The 14,129-nt window shown below is 44.5% G+C and overlaps 1 protein-coding gene and 1 non-coding gene across 6 annotated transcripts in view; both read left to right on the top strand.

Moving 5' to 3' along the window:
* Positions 1-11: 11 nt before the first annotated feature.
* Positions 12-14,129, top strand: part of LOC138964556 (endosome/lysosome-associated apoptosis and autophagy regulator family member 2-like) — a 54,661-nt gene continuing 40,543 nt past the window's right edge. For all 5 annotated transcript variants that reach the window (XM_070336545.1, XM_070336543.1, XM_070336547.1 and 2 more), the window contains exons 1-3: positions 12-311; positions 1,061-1,184; positions 3,548-3,755. In XM_070336545.1, coding sequence (XP_070192646.1) covers positions 225-311; positions 1,061-1,184; positions 3,548-3,755 — 419 coding nt within the window. In that variant the 5' untranslated portion in view covers positions 12-224. The remainder of the gene's footprint in view (positions 312-1,060; positions 1,185-3,547; positions 3,756-14,129) is intronic.
* LOC138965739 (5S ribosomal RNA) lies at positions 6,494-6,612 on the top strand. The gene has a single exon (XR_011455512.1). It is a non-coding gene; the product is annotated as a 5S ribosomal RNA (ribosomal RNA).

Below are 14,129 nucleotides of genomic sequence, written 5' to 3' on the forward strand. Positions count from 1 at the left end.
TCTAAATTTAGAGACCGACAGACGACTTCGGCAGTGGCAGTGGACAGCGAACGGCGCTTCCACTTGTCATGCAGATTTGTCTACCACTTTCAAAACGGTCCTACTGGCTTTGTGGGGAAAAGGCCCTGTTGTAACAATACTGCATCATATCTTCATCATTTTCACTCAACAATCGGCTGGTGCAAGTTTGTGAAAAAGAATTGTGTGGGATACCGTTGCAGAAAATGAAATCATATGTTGTGGCAGTGTTGGTGTGTGTTGTGCTTGCTGGCAGACAAGTAGCAGGTGACGACTTACCAGCTTGCCAACCTGTAAGTTGATATTGTAAAAAAAAGACAAAAACCAAACACAAACACACATGTGTTTATTTTATCTTCATCAGGATCAGCTTTCACACAAGTCCTGCAAGCTAGAATATTTGTCCAAATTGATGATCGTTTTCCTGATTTTGCATCGCAGTTTGTCCCATCATTTGTGGTGGCCTGTGGATGCAGTCATCGACACGCACGTGCACGATGCAGACGACAGCTGTTGTCGGTCAGATGACAAGAGAGAGATGTCAAATTGTTAGGTGTTGATGTATGAAGACGATTTGCTTTCATGTGGGCCGATGTTTGATTAACAAACTGGTGCTACAGAAAGTGAAACAGAATAGCTTTCGTATTTTTTTTTTTTAATCACAGATTGTTGTTTTCTTGTGTTTTTATTTTTTTATTAACTATAGATACTAATCTAGATTATCAACTAGGGTAGATGTTGAAAGACTTTTCTTTTCTTCTTTCTTCTTCCATAATTCTTTCACTTTCTTTCCTCGAAAGACAATTTCAAGGTTAAGATTTACAAGCTCAATCCTAGGTAAAGTTCTAATATTGTGATAATAATATATAGGCTGCTTGTTTTTTAACAATGTTTTTAAAAAATTTTCAAATGCTTACAGCTACATGTGAAAAGTTTTGGATTCTGGTAATGTGAGGGAATTTAGTTAGGCAACCCTTTAATTTCCCATTATGTTGTTGTAGTTTTGTATACATCTGTCTGTTTTCTTAATCTTTCATTGCAGAAAGATTTCCACTATGAGTACACAGAGTGTGACAGTGAGGGAGGGCGATGGAGAGTGTCTGTACCCAAACCTGACACTTGTATCGGTGGTGCCCCAAACCCACCAGTTAGAGGAAAAGACTGCTGTAAGTGTTATTTTCTTTTCTTTTTTAGGAGTGTGTGTGTGTGTGTGGGGGGGGGGGGGGGGGGTGCTGTTGTAAATACACATTAGTGTTTTGTTGTTTGTTTGACATTGTGTTAATCAAAAATCAACACAATTCTTTGCATTGAATTCAGTCTCCGAATATAACCAGTTACAACATTGTATTGCAGGGTCTTTAAATTCAATTGCATCGGGAATGGAATGATATAACAAAATGAAATATCAGTTGAGCATGATAGAACTTCAAGTTTCAGCAATTGCCTATAATTGTAATATATATCGCAGTGGCTACACTTACGCCACCCGTAACTTTTTCCTTCTTTGCTTTGATTATGTCACAAAGCATTTCCCCGCCAGGGCCGTGCTCTACTTCCGGTTTGGGCGGCCATTTTAAAGCGTGGGTCGAGTGAGGACAGACGTGTTCAACAGTTCATTAGTAGTGGTTGTGCGTTTCTACCCGTATGCAAGCCTGTTTACTTTAGTCATGGATAGCGGACTTCACAGCGAAGCAGTTTTGACAGTAGGAAGTACGTTCGAGTCCTTCGACAGGTTGCAAAAAGTTATCTCGGACTTTGAAACGAACGCGTTCATCCAGCTCTACGTTAGGTCGTCGCGAACCCTGCAGGTGCAGCGCAAACGAGCCCCCAGAAAGACTTTCAACGAAGCATTGCAGTTTGGCGAGTTGGGACTATATGCCTGCATCAATGGAGGACGAAACCATCTGATGCAAACAAACAACCACTACATTTTCCCTCCAATTAACCTGTACACATAGTACACATACGAGAAAAATATAACCCATAGTACATTCAGTACAGTAGCCTACATCCTAGTACACACCATGGAGGAAATTCCACCACAAATCATACACAAATGATTCCTTGTTTGGAGAAACAAAATAACGGGATGGGTTGAACAAACAACTACTTCACTCCCCACATTCACCTGTACCATTAGTACAGATAAAAATACGGAATAAACCCGTTAAAGGAACAGTGAAATCTATAATCACTGAGCCTCATATAAGCCTCAATCACTGAGAGGATATCTGGAAAATCAACCACCACAGGGGCGGATCAGTTGCTTTGTAAGGGGGGGGGGGGGCACTTTGAATCGAAAGTGAATGTGATGGGCGCAAAGCGCCCGAATATGCTAGGGGGGTCCGGGGGCATGCCCCCCCCGGAAATTTTTTTTGCCCAAAGAAGCAAAATGGTGCCATCTGGTGCCATTTGAACTTAAAAATTGTCATAGAATCAGCATAGAAAAATCTTTTTTTTTCTTCTTTTTTTTTTTTTTTTTTTCGGGGGGGGGGGGGGCACGTGCCCCCTGTGCCCCCCCCCCCCCCTCGTCCGCCCCTGCACCAGTACATGTATACAAGTATGTCCTAACAAGGGACATGAATAATAGTGAGCGTGTTACGACAGTAAAATGGCGTCATGTCGTAACTAGAGAATGTCCCGGTAGGATCACGCCGCGCCGTAATCAAAGTCTGGCCGAGTGACTCTACGACTCGTGGAAAAGGTGTAACCGAAGCCTGCAGTGAGCGGGTTACGACAGTAAAATGACGTCATGCCGTAACTATAGAATTTCTGAGTCGAATTACGACTTGAAAAAGGCGTAACAGTAGCCCCTACCAACATATAATATATATAGATATATAAACAAATATGGAAAAAATAACCAAAACAAGCCTTCACGTTTTCACCAATATTTCGGCCTCGTGGCCTTCGTCAGGGTGTTCTATTATTAGCTCGCACGATGTTTACAAATATCCTTTTCATATTTATTTAAATAGAAATTTATATCATATAAATTATTATTGTTACCTATAAATATAATTGTATTTGTAAGTGTAACTGTAACATCAGAAATTGTTATCAAGGATGGATCTATGAGTGCTGATGATGGGCAGAGATCTATCTCCAGATTAAAATATACATGTTTTGACAGGTTTGTGGGTTGACTTGCTTTGTCACAAAAACAAGGCATGCTCAGGGAACCATAACTTTTATGACTAAAACTGTTGTCATTGTCAGCAAGAGAAAATCACATTTAAAGACACCTTGTCATGAACATTTTGCAACAATTTGCATTACATGCTGTCAGTCCTGGGTCTTCAGTCCCTGACATGCTTTTTTGATCTTAAAGCATTGTACTGACCCCTTGTTGGTTGGCTGTCCAAATTGTTGACACATACATTGATACAACTACAAGGTCTTATTCTTAGCCAGGACATTTGTACCTAAAAACAAAATCAGTCATGGCCCAACTAATCTATAATTATCCAAGTTGAGTTTGTCCTTGCGATTTGAGTTCATTATTATTCTCTTTTTTGTTTGTTTTCAGCTTTCACTTGCTCAGCTGGTCAGTTTCTTGACCTGAGTGCTGACCAGACATGTCAGCCTTGTCCGGCCGGCACCTACTCTCTGGGAGGTGGAGTACGTTTTGACGACTGGGAGAAAATTCCAGATGTGTTCTCTGTCACCTCAGAGGGGCTGGAGTCCAGTTTCCTCTGGAGAGGCCGAAGTGGACACGGAAGTGGAAACTGTTCCAAGTGAGTATGTCATTGTGATATATGTTGCCATGAAAAGTTACATTCATCAGATTCAGACACTGCAGGCACTTTGGTTAGAAATTAGAACAACCCATGGGGTAAAGAGATTTTTTTCACTGGATAGAAATAAGCTATATGGGTCATTCTCAGAAATGGTGGTACAGTGAGAGTGAGAGGGGTGACACATTTGAAATCATGAAAAAGTAAATTAAAATTATTTCTACCACGACTTTTTTCATCTGAATCTATTCCTGAGACATTAAAGCATTGTTGTATGTCAATAAAAATGGTTTCTATACGTTGGTGTTGTTTTTGTGTGCTTTTCAATTGCGAAGTTCGGCCGTTTCCGGATCGCCGAAGCGTTACACGACTTTCGTGATCAACAATATGTTCAGTCTCATGGCTAAATGCAAACATGCAAACACCAACAAATTACTGCAATCGACAGTCAGGACTTCAGTATTGGACGTAGCAACACATCTTTGCAAAAACTCACGCTGAATTTGGAGTTAGGGGCTTTGAACAAAAAATTTTGAATGTCGTAACGCATCGTTTCCAGACTCGACGCCCGAACATCGGACAGCAATGTGCTCCATGACTTTGCCACATCACGGCTATTTTTAGCTCTTTGGCGCGCAGGAAGTTCGAACAAGAAAATAGTCCTTTGAATCACAGCCAAATATTCACAGAAAACACCAGAATCATATCATTTGCTGAAACTCATGGCGTCGTTTCCTGACCTACGTCACGACTGAAGATGGTTTTTACTAAATTGTCGAGCCTGCAAAGCTTTGTCACAAACTTACACACCGCGGTTGGCGACAATGTAGCGTCGGAAAGATATCGAGTGCAACAGTTTCTCAACGCGCGAAGTTTAGCGGCAACAAAGTAGCCAAGAAGTTCTCGTATCTTCTGATCGTCGATGTTCGACATTCATCAAGTACTTAAAATGGGTAATCTGAACGCAACAGGAACTTTCAACAAATACAGCAAACTCTGACGAATTGTGTTTTGTGTAGTTATTTTGGGTCAGACGGGTTTTGCCGGCAAGAAAGGCCAAACAGTGCAGATTCATGTCTGTCGCACAGGAACCGAAAGTGGTTCAAGCATTTCGTTTCTGTGTTACGACATTCACCTTAGTCAGTTCCAAATGTCATTTTTTGACTCACATGCGAAGCAAAAGTGAGTCTATGTACTCACCCGAGTCGTCCGTCCGTCCGGAAAACTTTAACGTTGGATATTTCTTGGACACTATTCAGTCTATCGGTACCAAATTTGGCAAGATGGTGTATGATGACAAGGCCCCAAAAAACATACATAGCATCTTGACCTTGCTTCAAGGTCAAGGTCGCAGGGGCCATAAATGTTGTCTAAAAAACAGCTATTTTTCACATTTTTCACATTTTCTCTGAAGTTTTTGAGATTGAATACCTCACCTATATATGATATATAGGGCAAAGTAAGCCCCATCTTTTGATACCAGTTTGGTTTACCTTGCTTCAAGGTCAAGGTCACAGGAGCTCTTCAAAGTTGGATTGTATACATATTTTGAAGTGACCTTGACCCTGAACTATGGAAGATAACTGTTTCAAACTTAAAAATTATGTGGGGCACATGTTATGCTTTCATCATGAGACACATTTGGTCACATATGATCAAGGTCAAGGTCACTTTGACCCTTATGAAATGTGACCAAAATAAGGTAGTGAACCACTAAAAGTGACCATATCTCATGGTAGAAAGAGCCAATAAGCACCATTGTACTTCCTATGTCTTGAATTAACAGCTTTGTGTTGCATGACCTTGGATGACCTTGACCTTGGGTCAAGGTCACATGTATTTTGGTAGGAACAATGTGTAAAGCAGTTCTTAGTGTATGTCATTGCTAAGGTCAGTAAAGGTCAAGGTCAAGCATGTGAGTCGTATGGGCTTTGCCCTTCTTGTTTTTACCAATATTAGTTGAAGTCCTTACCTTTCATAACTAGAATGTGTTGGGTAGAACACAAAAATACTGCAGAACTGATAAAAAATGCACAAAGGATTGAAGGCTTTGGTGGTTTAAAGTTGGATTAAATTACATATCTTACCCAACTCACATATAGCAATTAACCCTGGTTCAGTGCTGGTATCGCTGTACGCGTCCCCTTGGTAACAAGAAAGACGCCTCTAAAAAAGAGTGACCGAGACCCGTAAGGGTGTCTAGGCCAGCCCGGAAACGAGGCTGCCTTCCGTATGCGCGCGCATACTCCGCCATATGCATCATTCTAAAACTCAGCGTCAGTGGGACTGGTCGCATTTTATGTACGCTCTGGCTGTTTCAGCCGTTGTTACTTAGTCTTTTTGACTTTGTTTCGTTCCTCTTGGTCTCTTCTTGTCATCTGGACTTCACAACTATGTTGAGGTGAGGTCGTTCCTTGTATTTTGCTTGATTTTGGCAGCTTTGTTGGCCGTATTTTGGACTTGCGATTTTTCTCAGAAATTTTTTCGTGAGTCGATTTTCCGTCATGGCTGACAATGCTAAGAAGAGGGCAGCTTCTTAATAGGTAGCTGCTGTGCCCTTTTCTCCTTAGAAAGCTTTTAGGAAGTCTAAACAATCCGGTCTAGGTCCGTTTCTGTTGTAGATTCTCTTGCTAAAAATCTTTTGATGTGTTGATTGTTTTACCCGCTAAGCCGGTAGACAAGTCCGCTTCCATTTTGTTTATTACACTGGTGACTTTTCCGGAACCCCCATTTTGCCGGCCAACGGCCACTCCACGTTGTAAGCACCGGTTCTCGTCCGATCATCGAAGTTAAGCAACGTCGGGCCCGGTTAGTACTTGGATGGGTGACCGCCTGGGAACACCGGGTGCAGTTGGCCACCTTTGTTTTAAGCCTACGGATTAGTCCGGGCTCGGTTTTAAACATGTTGTTACTGGGCTTGCGTCTGTAGACGTGGCCTCTTTGCTTTTGACTTTAAGTTCACAGGTTTCTGCTTTGGCGGCTGAAACTTCGTCATCAAAGGCAGAACTACGTGCTCTCCCGGCCGGGGTTGCCGTTTGTTCGTCGCTGGACAGTGGTCGTTCGTCCCCTGCTGTGACCTTATGAGGGGAGCTCACGGTTTCCGGCGTCTGTTGGTTCACCTTTAGGTGTTCCGTCTTCCTCACAAGGTATGTGGACTACACGAGTAGCTGGGTTCTCCAGCGAAAGTGTAGAGCGTTGTCTTGAGAAAGTAGCCTCTGGTGAAAGCCCAGGTGAAAGTTCCAACCCATCTGCTGACATTAGCCACTTAGTCGGTTGGTCAGTGGGTGCTAGGGGCCCTGACAAGCGAACAGAAGTTCCTATGCTTCCCGCCACGTCAGTAGACGGTGGCCTGGTTGAAAGGCTTCTGCTTCCGCCCAGGGGGCAGGAAGGGGTGCGTCCAAGTTGAACGTTGTCTTGAGAAAGTAGCCTCTGGTGAAAGCCCAGGCGAAAGTTCCAACCCATCTGCTGACATTAGCCGTTTAGTCGGTTGGTCAGTGGGTGCTAGGGGCCCTGACAAGCGAACAGAAGTTCCTATGCTTCCCGCCACGTCAGTAGACAGTGGCCTGGTTGAAAGGCTTCTGCTTCCGCCCAGGGGGCAGGAAGGGGTGCGTCCACGGTGGTGGACGACATCCAGCTTACTTGCCGTTCAAGTTGTCCAGCGCAGTGACGTGGGCAGCGGAAAACGGCATTTAAGTTTTGTGGAAGTTGGTGGACCGCGAAAGGCAGGGGTCACCTTCCTGATTGCGATTGCGAGGATACTTCCATTTGAGGGTGCGTCCACGGGGATGGGCGACACCCAGCTTACTTGCCGTTCAAGTTGTCCAGCGCAGTGACGTGGGCGGCGGAAAACGGCATTTAAGTTTTGTGAAGGTTGGTGGACCGCGAAAGGCGGGGGTCACCTTCCTGATTGCGATTGCGAGCATGAAGGAAAGGATAACGAGGATACCTTCTTATGAGGGTGCGTCCACGGGGATGGACGACACCCAGCTTAACTTGCCGTTCAAGTTGTCCAGCGCAGTGACGTGGGCGACGGAAAACGGCATTTAAGTATTGTGGAAGTTGGTGGACCGCGAAAGGCGGGGGTCACCTTCCCGATTGCGATTGCGAGCATGAAGGAGAGGATAACGAAGATACTTCCTTATGAGGGTGCGTCCACGGGGATGGACGACACCCAGCTTAACTTGCCGTTCAGGTTGTCCAGCGCAGTGACGTGGGCGGCGGAAAACGGCATTTAAGTTTTGACTGGAGGGGGTGGTTGAGAGCAAAGCTTTACTTCCTCCACCTCTATCCGGTTTGATGACTTCTGGAAGTTCGGAGGAACAGGATGTTCACTTCAGCTTCCGGGAATCGTTGTCCATTGCCCTGGAGTTGGCAAATGGCCGCGTGTAGCCGGGTTCTCCGGTGAAAGTGGTGTACGTTCGCAGGAGGTAGCAAGCTTTGTGCGGTGAAGTTTTGAAACCGTGTCTGTTCTTCCGCTTTCTGGCGCACGTTCAGCAGCGGCTAAGAGCCCTAGGCAACGTAAGCTTCCGCCCTGGGGGCAGGAAGTTGGTGGGCTGGGTGATTCTTGGGTTGACCATGCGAGTCTCTCTGGGGGTCACTTTCCTACCTTTGATACCGAGCAGGGGGGCAGGAAGCGAGCAGTAGGGCTGATTCTTTGTTGGAGATTTAAGTCTAGCATGGAGTCAGCTTCTGGATTGCACGGAGGTGCATGAAGGCTGTTCAGGTTAAGGTGCTCCTGTTTTTCTGTAAAGCACTGATTTTAGGTTCTGTTTCAAGTTAGCAAGTGCAGTGGCGCTCGCAGCTGGAATGGTTCGAGGTACTACGGGATCGTCCGGTGTGTTTCTTTGCAACCGGTTGGTCCTGATGTTTACTTATCCACGGCCTGTTGCGCTTTCGCTTTTGCGGCTGTGACTTCTGGGTACAGGACGGGATATCCTTCTACTGTTAACACTGTGGTGTTGGTAGTCGGCACTTTTTCAGCTTTTGGCTTCTGGTTCCGTTTCTGCGGTTCCTTTGCCTTTTTACAGGCTGTTTTTCACTTTCTCTTCCAGTCTTCCAGCTGGCGTGAGTCAGGTGGATGGAGATCTGGTCATGGTGTTATGACGTTTGAAACTTTTCAAAACTTTTCCGATTGTTGGCAAGTTTTGCCTTATCGGGATTGGTGACTGGTTCTCATCATTTCGATGTTCGTTATGATGCTTGAACAAAAGGAGGAAATGGGGAGGCTCATACTTCAGCTGTGTCGCGGTTCGCGGCATTTTGTAGTTGGTTTGAGCTTTCTGAGGAGAATCTTCGAGTGTTAAGTTCTTAGATCCTCTGGCGGGGTCGTCTTGTTCTTGCGGAAGTTTTCGCAAGCGAGTCTTCTTTGTCACCACTACCTTTGTGGGCAACGCATGACTATTTACCGGTGGTGGTGGTGGTGGTGCTTTAGCTTGTTTCTTACGCTCAATTTTATCTCCCACAATTCCGAGAGGAATGGGTCACGTGAGATAGAACGCGGGAATACGTCACTGAACGAATGGTTTCCGTCCTGTGAAGACGTGTTGGTGCACTGTCTCTCTTGCTTTGCTTTCATTTTCCTCTAACCTTTCTCTGTACAAGTTTTAGTTGTAGGTTAGTTGAAGTGTATTGACTATTTTGATTGTTTATCATTGTGTCAACTTGCAAGGTAAGGAAACAGTTTGGAGTTTTCGGTGTTTGTTGGTTTTTTGAACCGGGAACTTGTTGTTTCGCGTATGAATTTTATTCGTCGAAGCTAATTACACATGGAAATGTTAGGCGTCAGTCGGCGCGTTCATTGTTTTTGCAGGTGTGACCTACTATATTTGGGTCAGTTGGGATCGTTACTTGTTTTTGCACGTGTGACCTAAGGTCAGTCGGAATTGTGACTTGTTTTGGTAGGATGACATATTATTTTGGCTACGGAAATGAAGTACACGTTTGCTGACACAGTCAGTCACGATTTGCTGACATAGTCAGTCACGATTTGCTGAAGCAGCCTCTTTGTTTTTTCAGCAGCTGTCTCGATTACAGCAATTACTATCGCCTGAGGCGAACTATGGGCCACAGAAGGTCCGCTGTGCTAAGGCTGGGCACTAATCCATTGAAGATTTGAAAATCTTTGCAGTGGATTTTAAATTGTTTTCATACTGTAACGGGTGCGCTTGCTCGTCCGCAGGAATCAATATAACTTTTTCGTGTGGGTTTTGTTCGGAATATGGCGGACTCGGGAGGTGGTGAATGTGCTGCTGGCGGGAAGAAAACCGGCAAGAAACCGGCGAAAGCACAACCTTCTGAAGTGATACCGTCAGAAAAGACGGGAGTTGTTAAGTCTCTTTCAATAGAGAAGAGCTCGTCTGGCCCACGTGATTGTGAAGTTACTCTGAAAATAGACAAAATTTTGGAGACAATGACTGCCTTGTCTGGCAGACTATCTGATTTGGAGAAAGTTGGTAAACTTAATGCGACGCCTGTTGCTTCAACATCGCGTGGAACCGAGTCGCATGGAACCGAAAGCAGTTCGGCGCAAGAGTCGCAAGCGGATGGAGAAGACGGTGCTTCGGTTAGATTTGCTCATGAGCAGTTCGAAAATGAGTTTGATTCGGCTGAAGACACGGATGTTGCTTCGGACAATGATTTTGACGCAGGCATAGTAGTGGATACAGTTGGCGAGGGGATTCATCCATCTCTGGCAGATCGTTTTGAGGAAGGACTTCTTCTTCCATCAGATCGGGCACGTGTGCGAGACACTCTTCAGAACTATCCGCGGCCCAAAAATGTCACGTCGCTTCGAACGCCGACTCTCAATCGTGAATTAGATGGCAAACTGTTAGACAAGTTCGCAAAGAAAAGAGACTCGAACCTGTCCTTTGTTCAGGAACAAGTAGGTTGTACACTGAAAATTATCGCTCAGCTTATGTCCGACCTCAAAGAAAAACCAGCAAGTCGGAAGTTGAGTGAGCGTGACAGCTTTAGCAAACTGGCCGATGCGGCTCGACTTCTTATGGCTTCACACAAGGACCTGTCACAAGTGCGGCGCGAAGCACTCAGGCCGACACTTAGCCAAGACTGCAGGGCCTTATGCAATGCGCAGCTAAATTTCAAACTGACGTCTAACGAGTTTTTGTTTGGGGAGGATCTAGCGAAAAGGGTCGACGATGCAGTGAAGAACAGGAAATTATCATCCACACTGTCACAGCCCCTTTCAAAAAACGCCACCAGAGGTCGTCAGTTCTACCAAGGGCGACCTCGACAACAGTTTCAGCAGAGACAACAGTACCAGCAGAGAAGAGGTGTCTCCAACCGACAGACAGGACACAAATTCTCTCCCAAGTTCCACTCCCAACAGAGCGGGATTCCCTCCAAGAAAACAAAACGGGATTAGAATCTGATATTTGTGCGCCAGCGGTTTCTATTTTTAGGGAACAGGTCAGTTCAAATTTTGTGAATACTCCTGAGAACTTTCATAGTGGAAAAGTTGCTGATCATTTGAATAGTTGGAGACAGTTAACCTCTGATAGATGGATCCTTCAGCAAGTCGCAGGAATTGAAATTGAATTTATGATCACTGGTGAACACATTCCAGACAGGAAAGAAATTAGATTTTCTTCTTCCGAGGATGAGCTAGTGGTTAATGAGGTAGCGAAGTTAGTGGAGAAACAGATTGTTCAAGAGGTGGATCAACGGCCAGATCAACTTTTATCCAGTATTTTCTTGCGTCAGAAAAAAGATGGTAGTCAAAGGGTGATTTTAAACCTAAAAAATTTGAATCAGACAATTGAAAAGATTCACTTCAAGATGGATACATTAAAAAACGCAGTGTCATTAATGAAAAAAGATTGCTTTTTTGCCTCAGTTGATCTAAAAGATGCATATTTCTCCATACGCATCGCTCACAAGTTCAGAAAATATTTCAGATTTCAGTTTCATGGCAAAACTTTTGAGTTCCTGGCTCTTCCACAGGGATATCGTGATTCTCCCCGCATTTTCACGAAACTACTAAAGCCTGTATTGGCCCACTTACGTTTATCTGGCCATACCCTTCTGATATACATTGATGATACCCTTTTGCAAGGAGACACTTTTGAAGAATGCCAGGCAGCAGTGTTAGATACATGTGCTTTGTTGGATCGTTTGGGCTTTACTGTGCATCCTGTGAAGTCGGTATTTACACCTACTCAATGCATTGAGTTTTTAGGGTTTCAGCTTGATTCTCAGAACATGTTAGTTTCTCTGACCCCCCGGACAGTTCATAAAATTCGTACTAAGTGCGCTGATTTGGCTGGAAGAAAGAAATGTACAATTAGGCAGTTGGCTGAAGTTATCGGATATTTAGTGGCTGCCCAACCGGGTGTTTGGGTTGCACCTCTCTTTTTTAAACGATTGGAAATCGCAAAAAATGAAGCCCTTGCTGTTAGGAAAGGTGACTTTGATGCAGAACTTGTGGTTTCAGAACAAGTTCGTTCAGACCTTCTCTGGTGGATTGATAATGTAAAGCAATATCCTTCCCCTGTTAGCAGAGGCATACCTACTGTAATAGTAAAATCAGATGCTTCGAAAATAGGGTGGGGGGCGGAGTGTCAGGGTAGCACCACAGGTGGAATGTGGACCAAGGAAGAAGCTTTTGAACATATTAACTGTTTGGAACTTAAAGCAGCTTATTTTGCCTTGAAATCCCTTTGCAGGGGATTATGTCACTCTTACATTCAGTTACTTACAGACAATAGCACCACTGTTGCTTGTATTAATAACATGGGCAGCACAAAAGTTTTGTGCAACGACATTGCCAGAGACATTTGGTTGTGGTGCTTATCACATAGTAATTGTGTAACAGCAACACACTTACCGGGTTGCCTAAATATAGAGGCAGATGCAGAATCCCGTGTAGATAGACACAACATTGAATGGCATTTGGACACACAAGTGTTTGCAGAAGTCATCAATCGGTTTGGTCTCTGTGATGTAGACTTATTTGCTTCTCGTGTTAACGCACAGTTAAGAAAGTATGTTTCATGGAAACCTGACCCAGATGCATTTGCCATTGATGCATTTTCCTTAGACTGGTCATTGTTCAAGGCGTTCTGTTTTCCGCCTTTCAGTCTCATTCCAAGAGTGCTCCAAAGGATAGAAGTCTTAGAGGCGGAGTGTGTGCTGGTGGTGCCATTATGGACAACGCAAGTGTGGTTCACGAAACTGTTGCGTCTACTAGTAGAACTGCCGGTCATGTTGCCCCGAAAAGAAAACTTACTCAGTCATCCACTGACAGGGGAGCACCATCCACTACTGAAGAAGATGAAACTAGTAGCATGTTCCTTGTCCGGACAGCCCTCCAGAAACAGGGAATTCAGGATGAAGCAACAGACATTATCATGTCAGCCTGGAGAGAGGGTACGAAGCGTAACTACGAGTCATATTTCAAACGCTGGCTTCAGCATTGCCTTGAACGGGATAGAGATCCCTTTTGTGCCTCTCCACATGAGTTGATAAGGTTTTTAACGAAACTGTTCCAAGAAGGCAAAGGATACAGCAGTTTGAACATGGCACGAAGCGCTGTTTCCGCATTGTCCCTTCAGGATAATTGTTCAGTGGGTTGTCATCCACTGGTGAAGAAGTTTTTGAAAGGAGCTTTCAACAGACGGCCAGCTTTGCCCCGTACTTGTGTGACCTGGGACGCTAATCTAGTGCTAAATTTTTTAAAAGAATGGTCACCGGCAAAATTTTTATCGCTGGCGCAATTGACGCTTAAAACTGTGCTGTTGTGCTTGTTGGTCTCTAGTCAAAGGGGACAGGCGATTTGGTTGATGGACTTGCGTAACATGAGTTGGACAAAGGAAGATGTACGATGTAGGTTTGGGGATTTGCTCAAAACTTCTGGCCCAAACAAACATCAGAATGAAGTGGTATTTTGTGCTTTTCCGTCTGATTTGGCAATTTGTGTTGTACATTATTTGAAACAATATGTCAAAAGAACTCGTGCATTTAGAGGAACGGAAACGAGACTCTTTATCAGTTGGACAGCCCCTCACAAAGCGGTGTCGAGAGATACTATCCGTCGATGGACAAAGATTGGATTACAAAAAGCGGGTATTGACATGACAATATTTACGCCGCATTCAACTCGTTCCGCTGCATCTAGTAAAGCTGCAAGTAAAATTCCTCTGGCAACCATTCTGAAGACTGTTGGTTGGCGTCGGGCTAACACCTTCACAACTTTTTACAAGAAACCAGTGGACAGTGGGAGGAGTTTCGGACAGGCTGTTCTGTCATGAAGAATTGGGGTAGGTTTATATGTATTTCAATTCATCGACAGTGCTAGGGTGTAAATGTTGCAGACTTTAAAGTCTCACGTGACCCATTCCTCTCGGAATTGTGGGA

The sequence above is a fragment of the Littorina saxatilis genome, linkage group LG4, assembly GCF_037325665.1.
Source record: "Littorina saxatilis isolate snail1 linkage group LG4, US_GU_Lsax_2.0, whole genome shotgun sequence".
Classification (NCBI taxonomy): Eukaryota; Metazoa; Mollusca; class Gastropoda; order Littorinimorpha; family Littorinidae; genus Littorina; species Littorina saxatilis.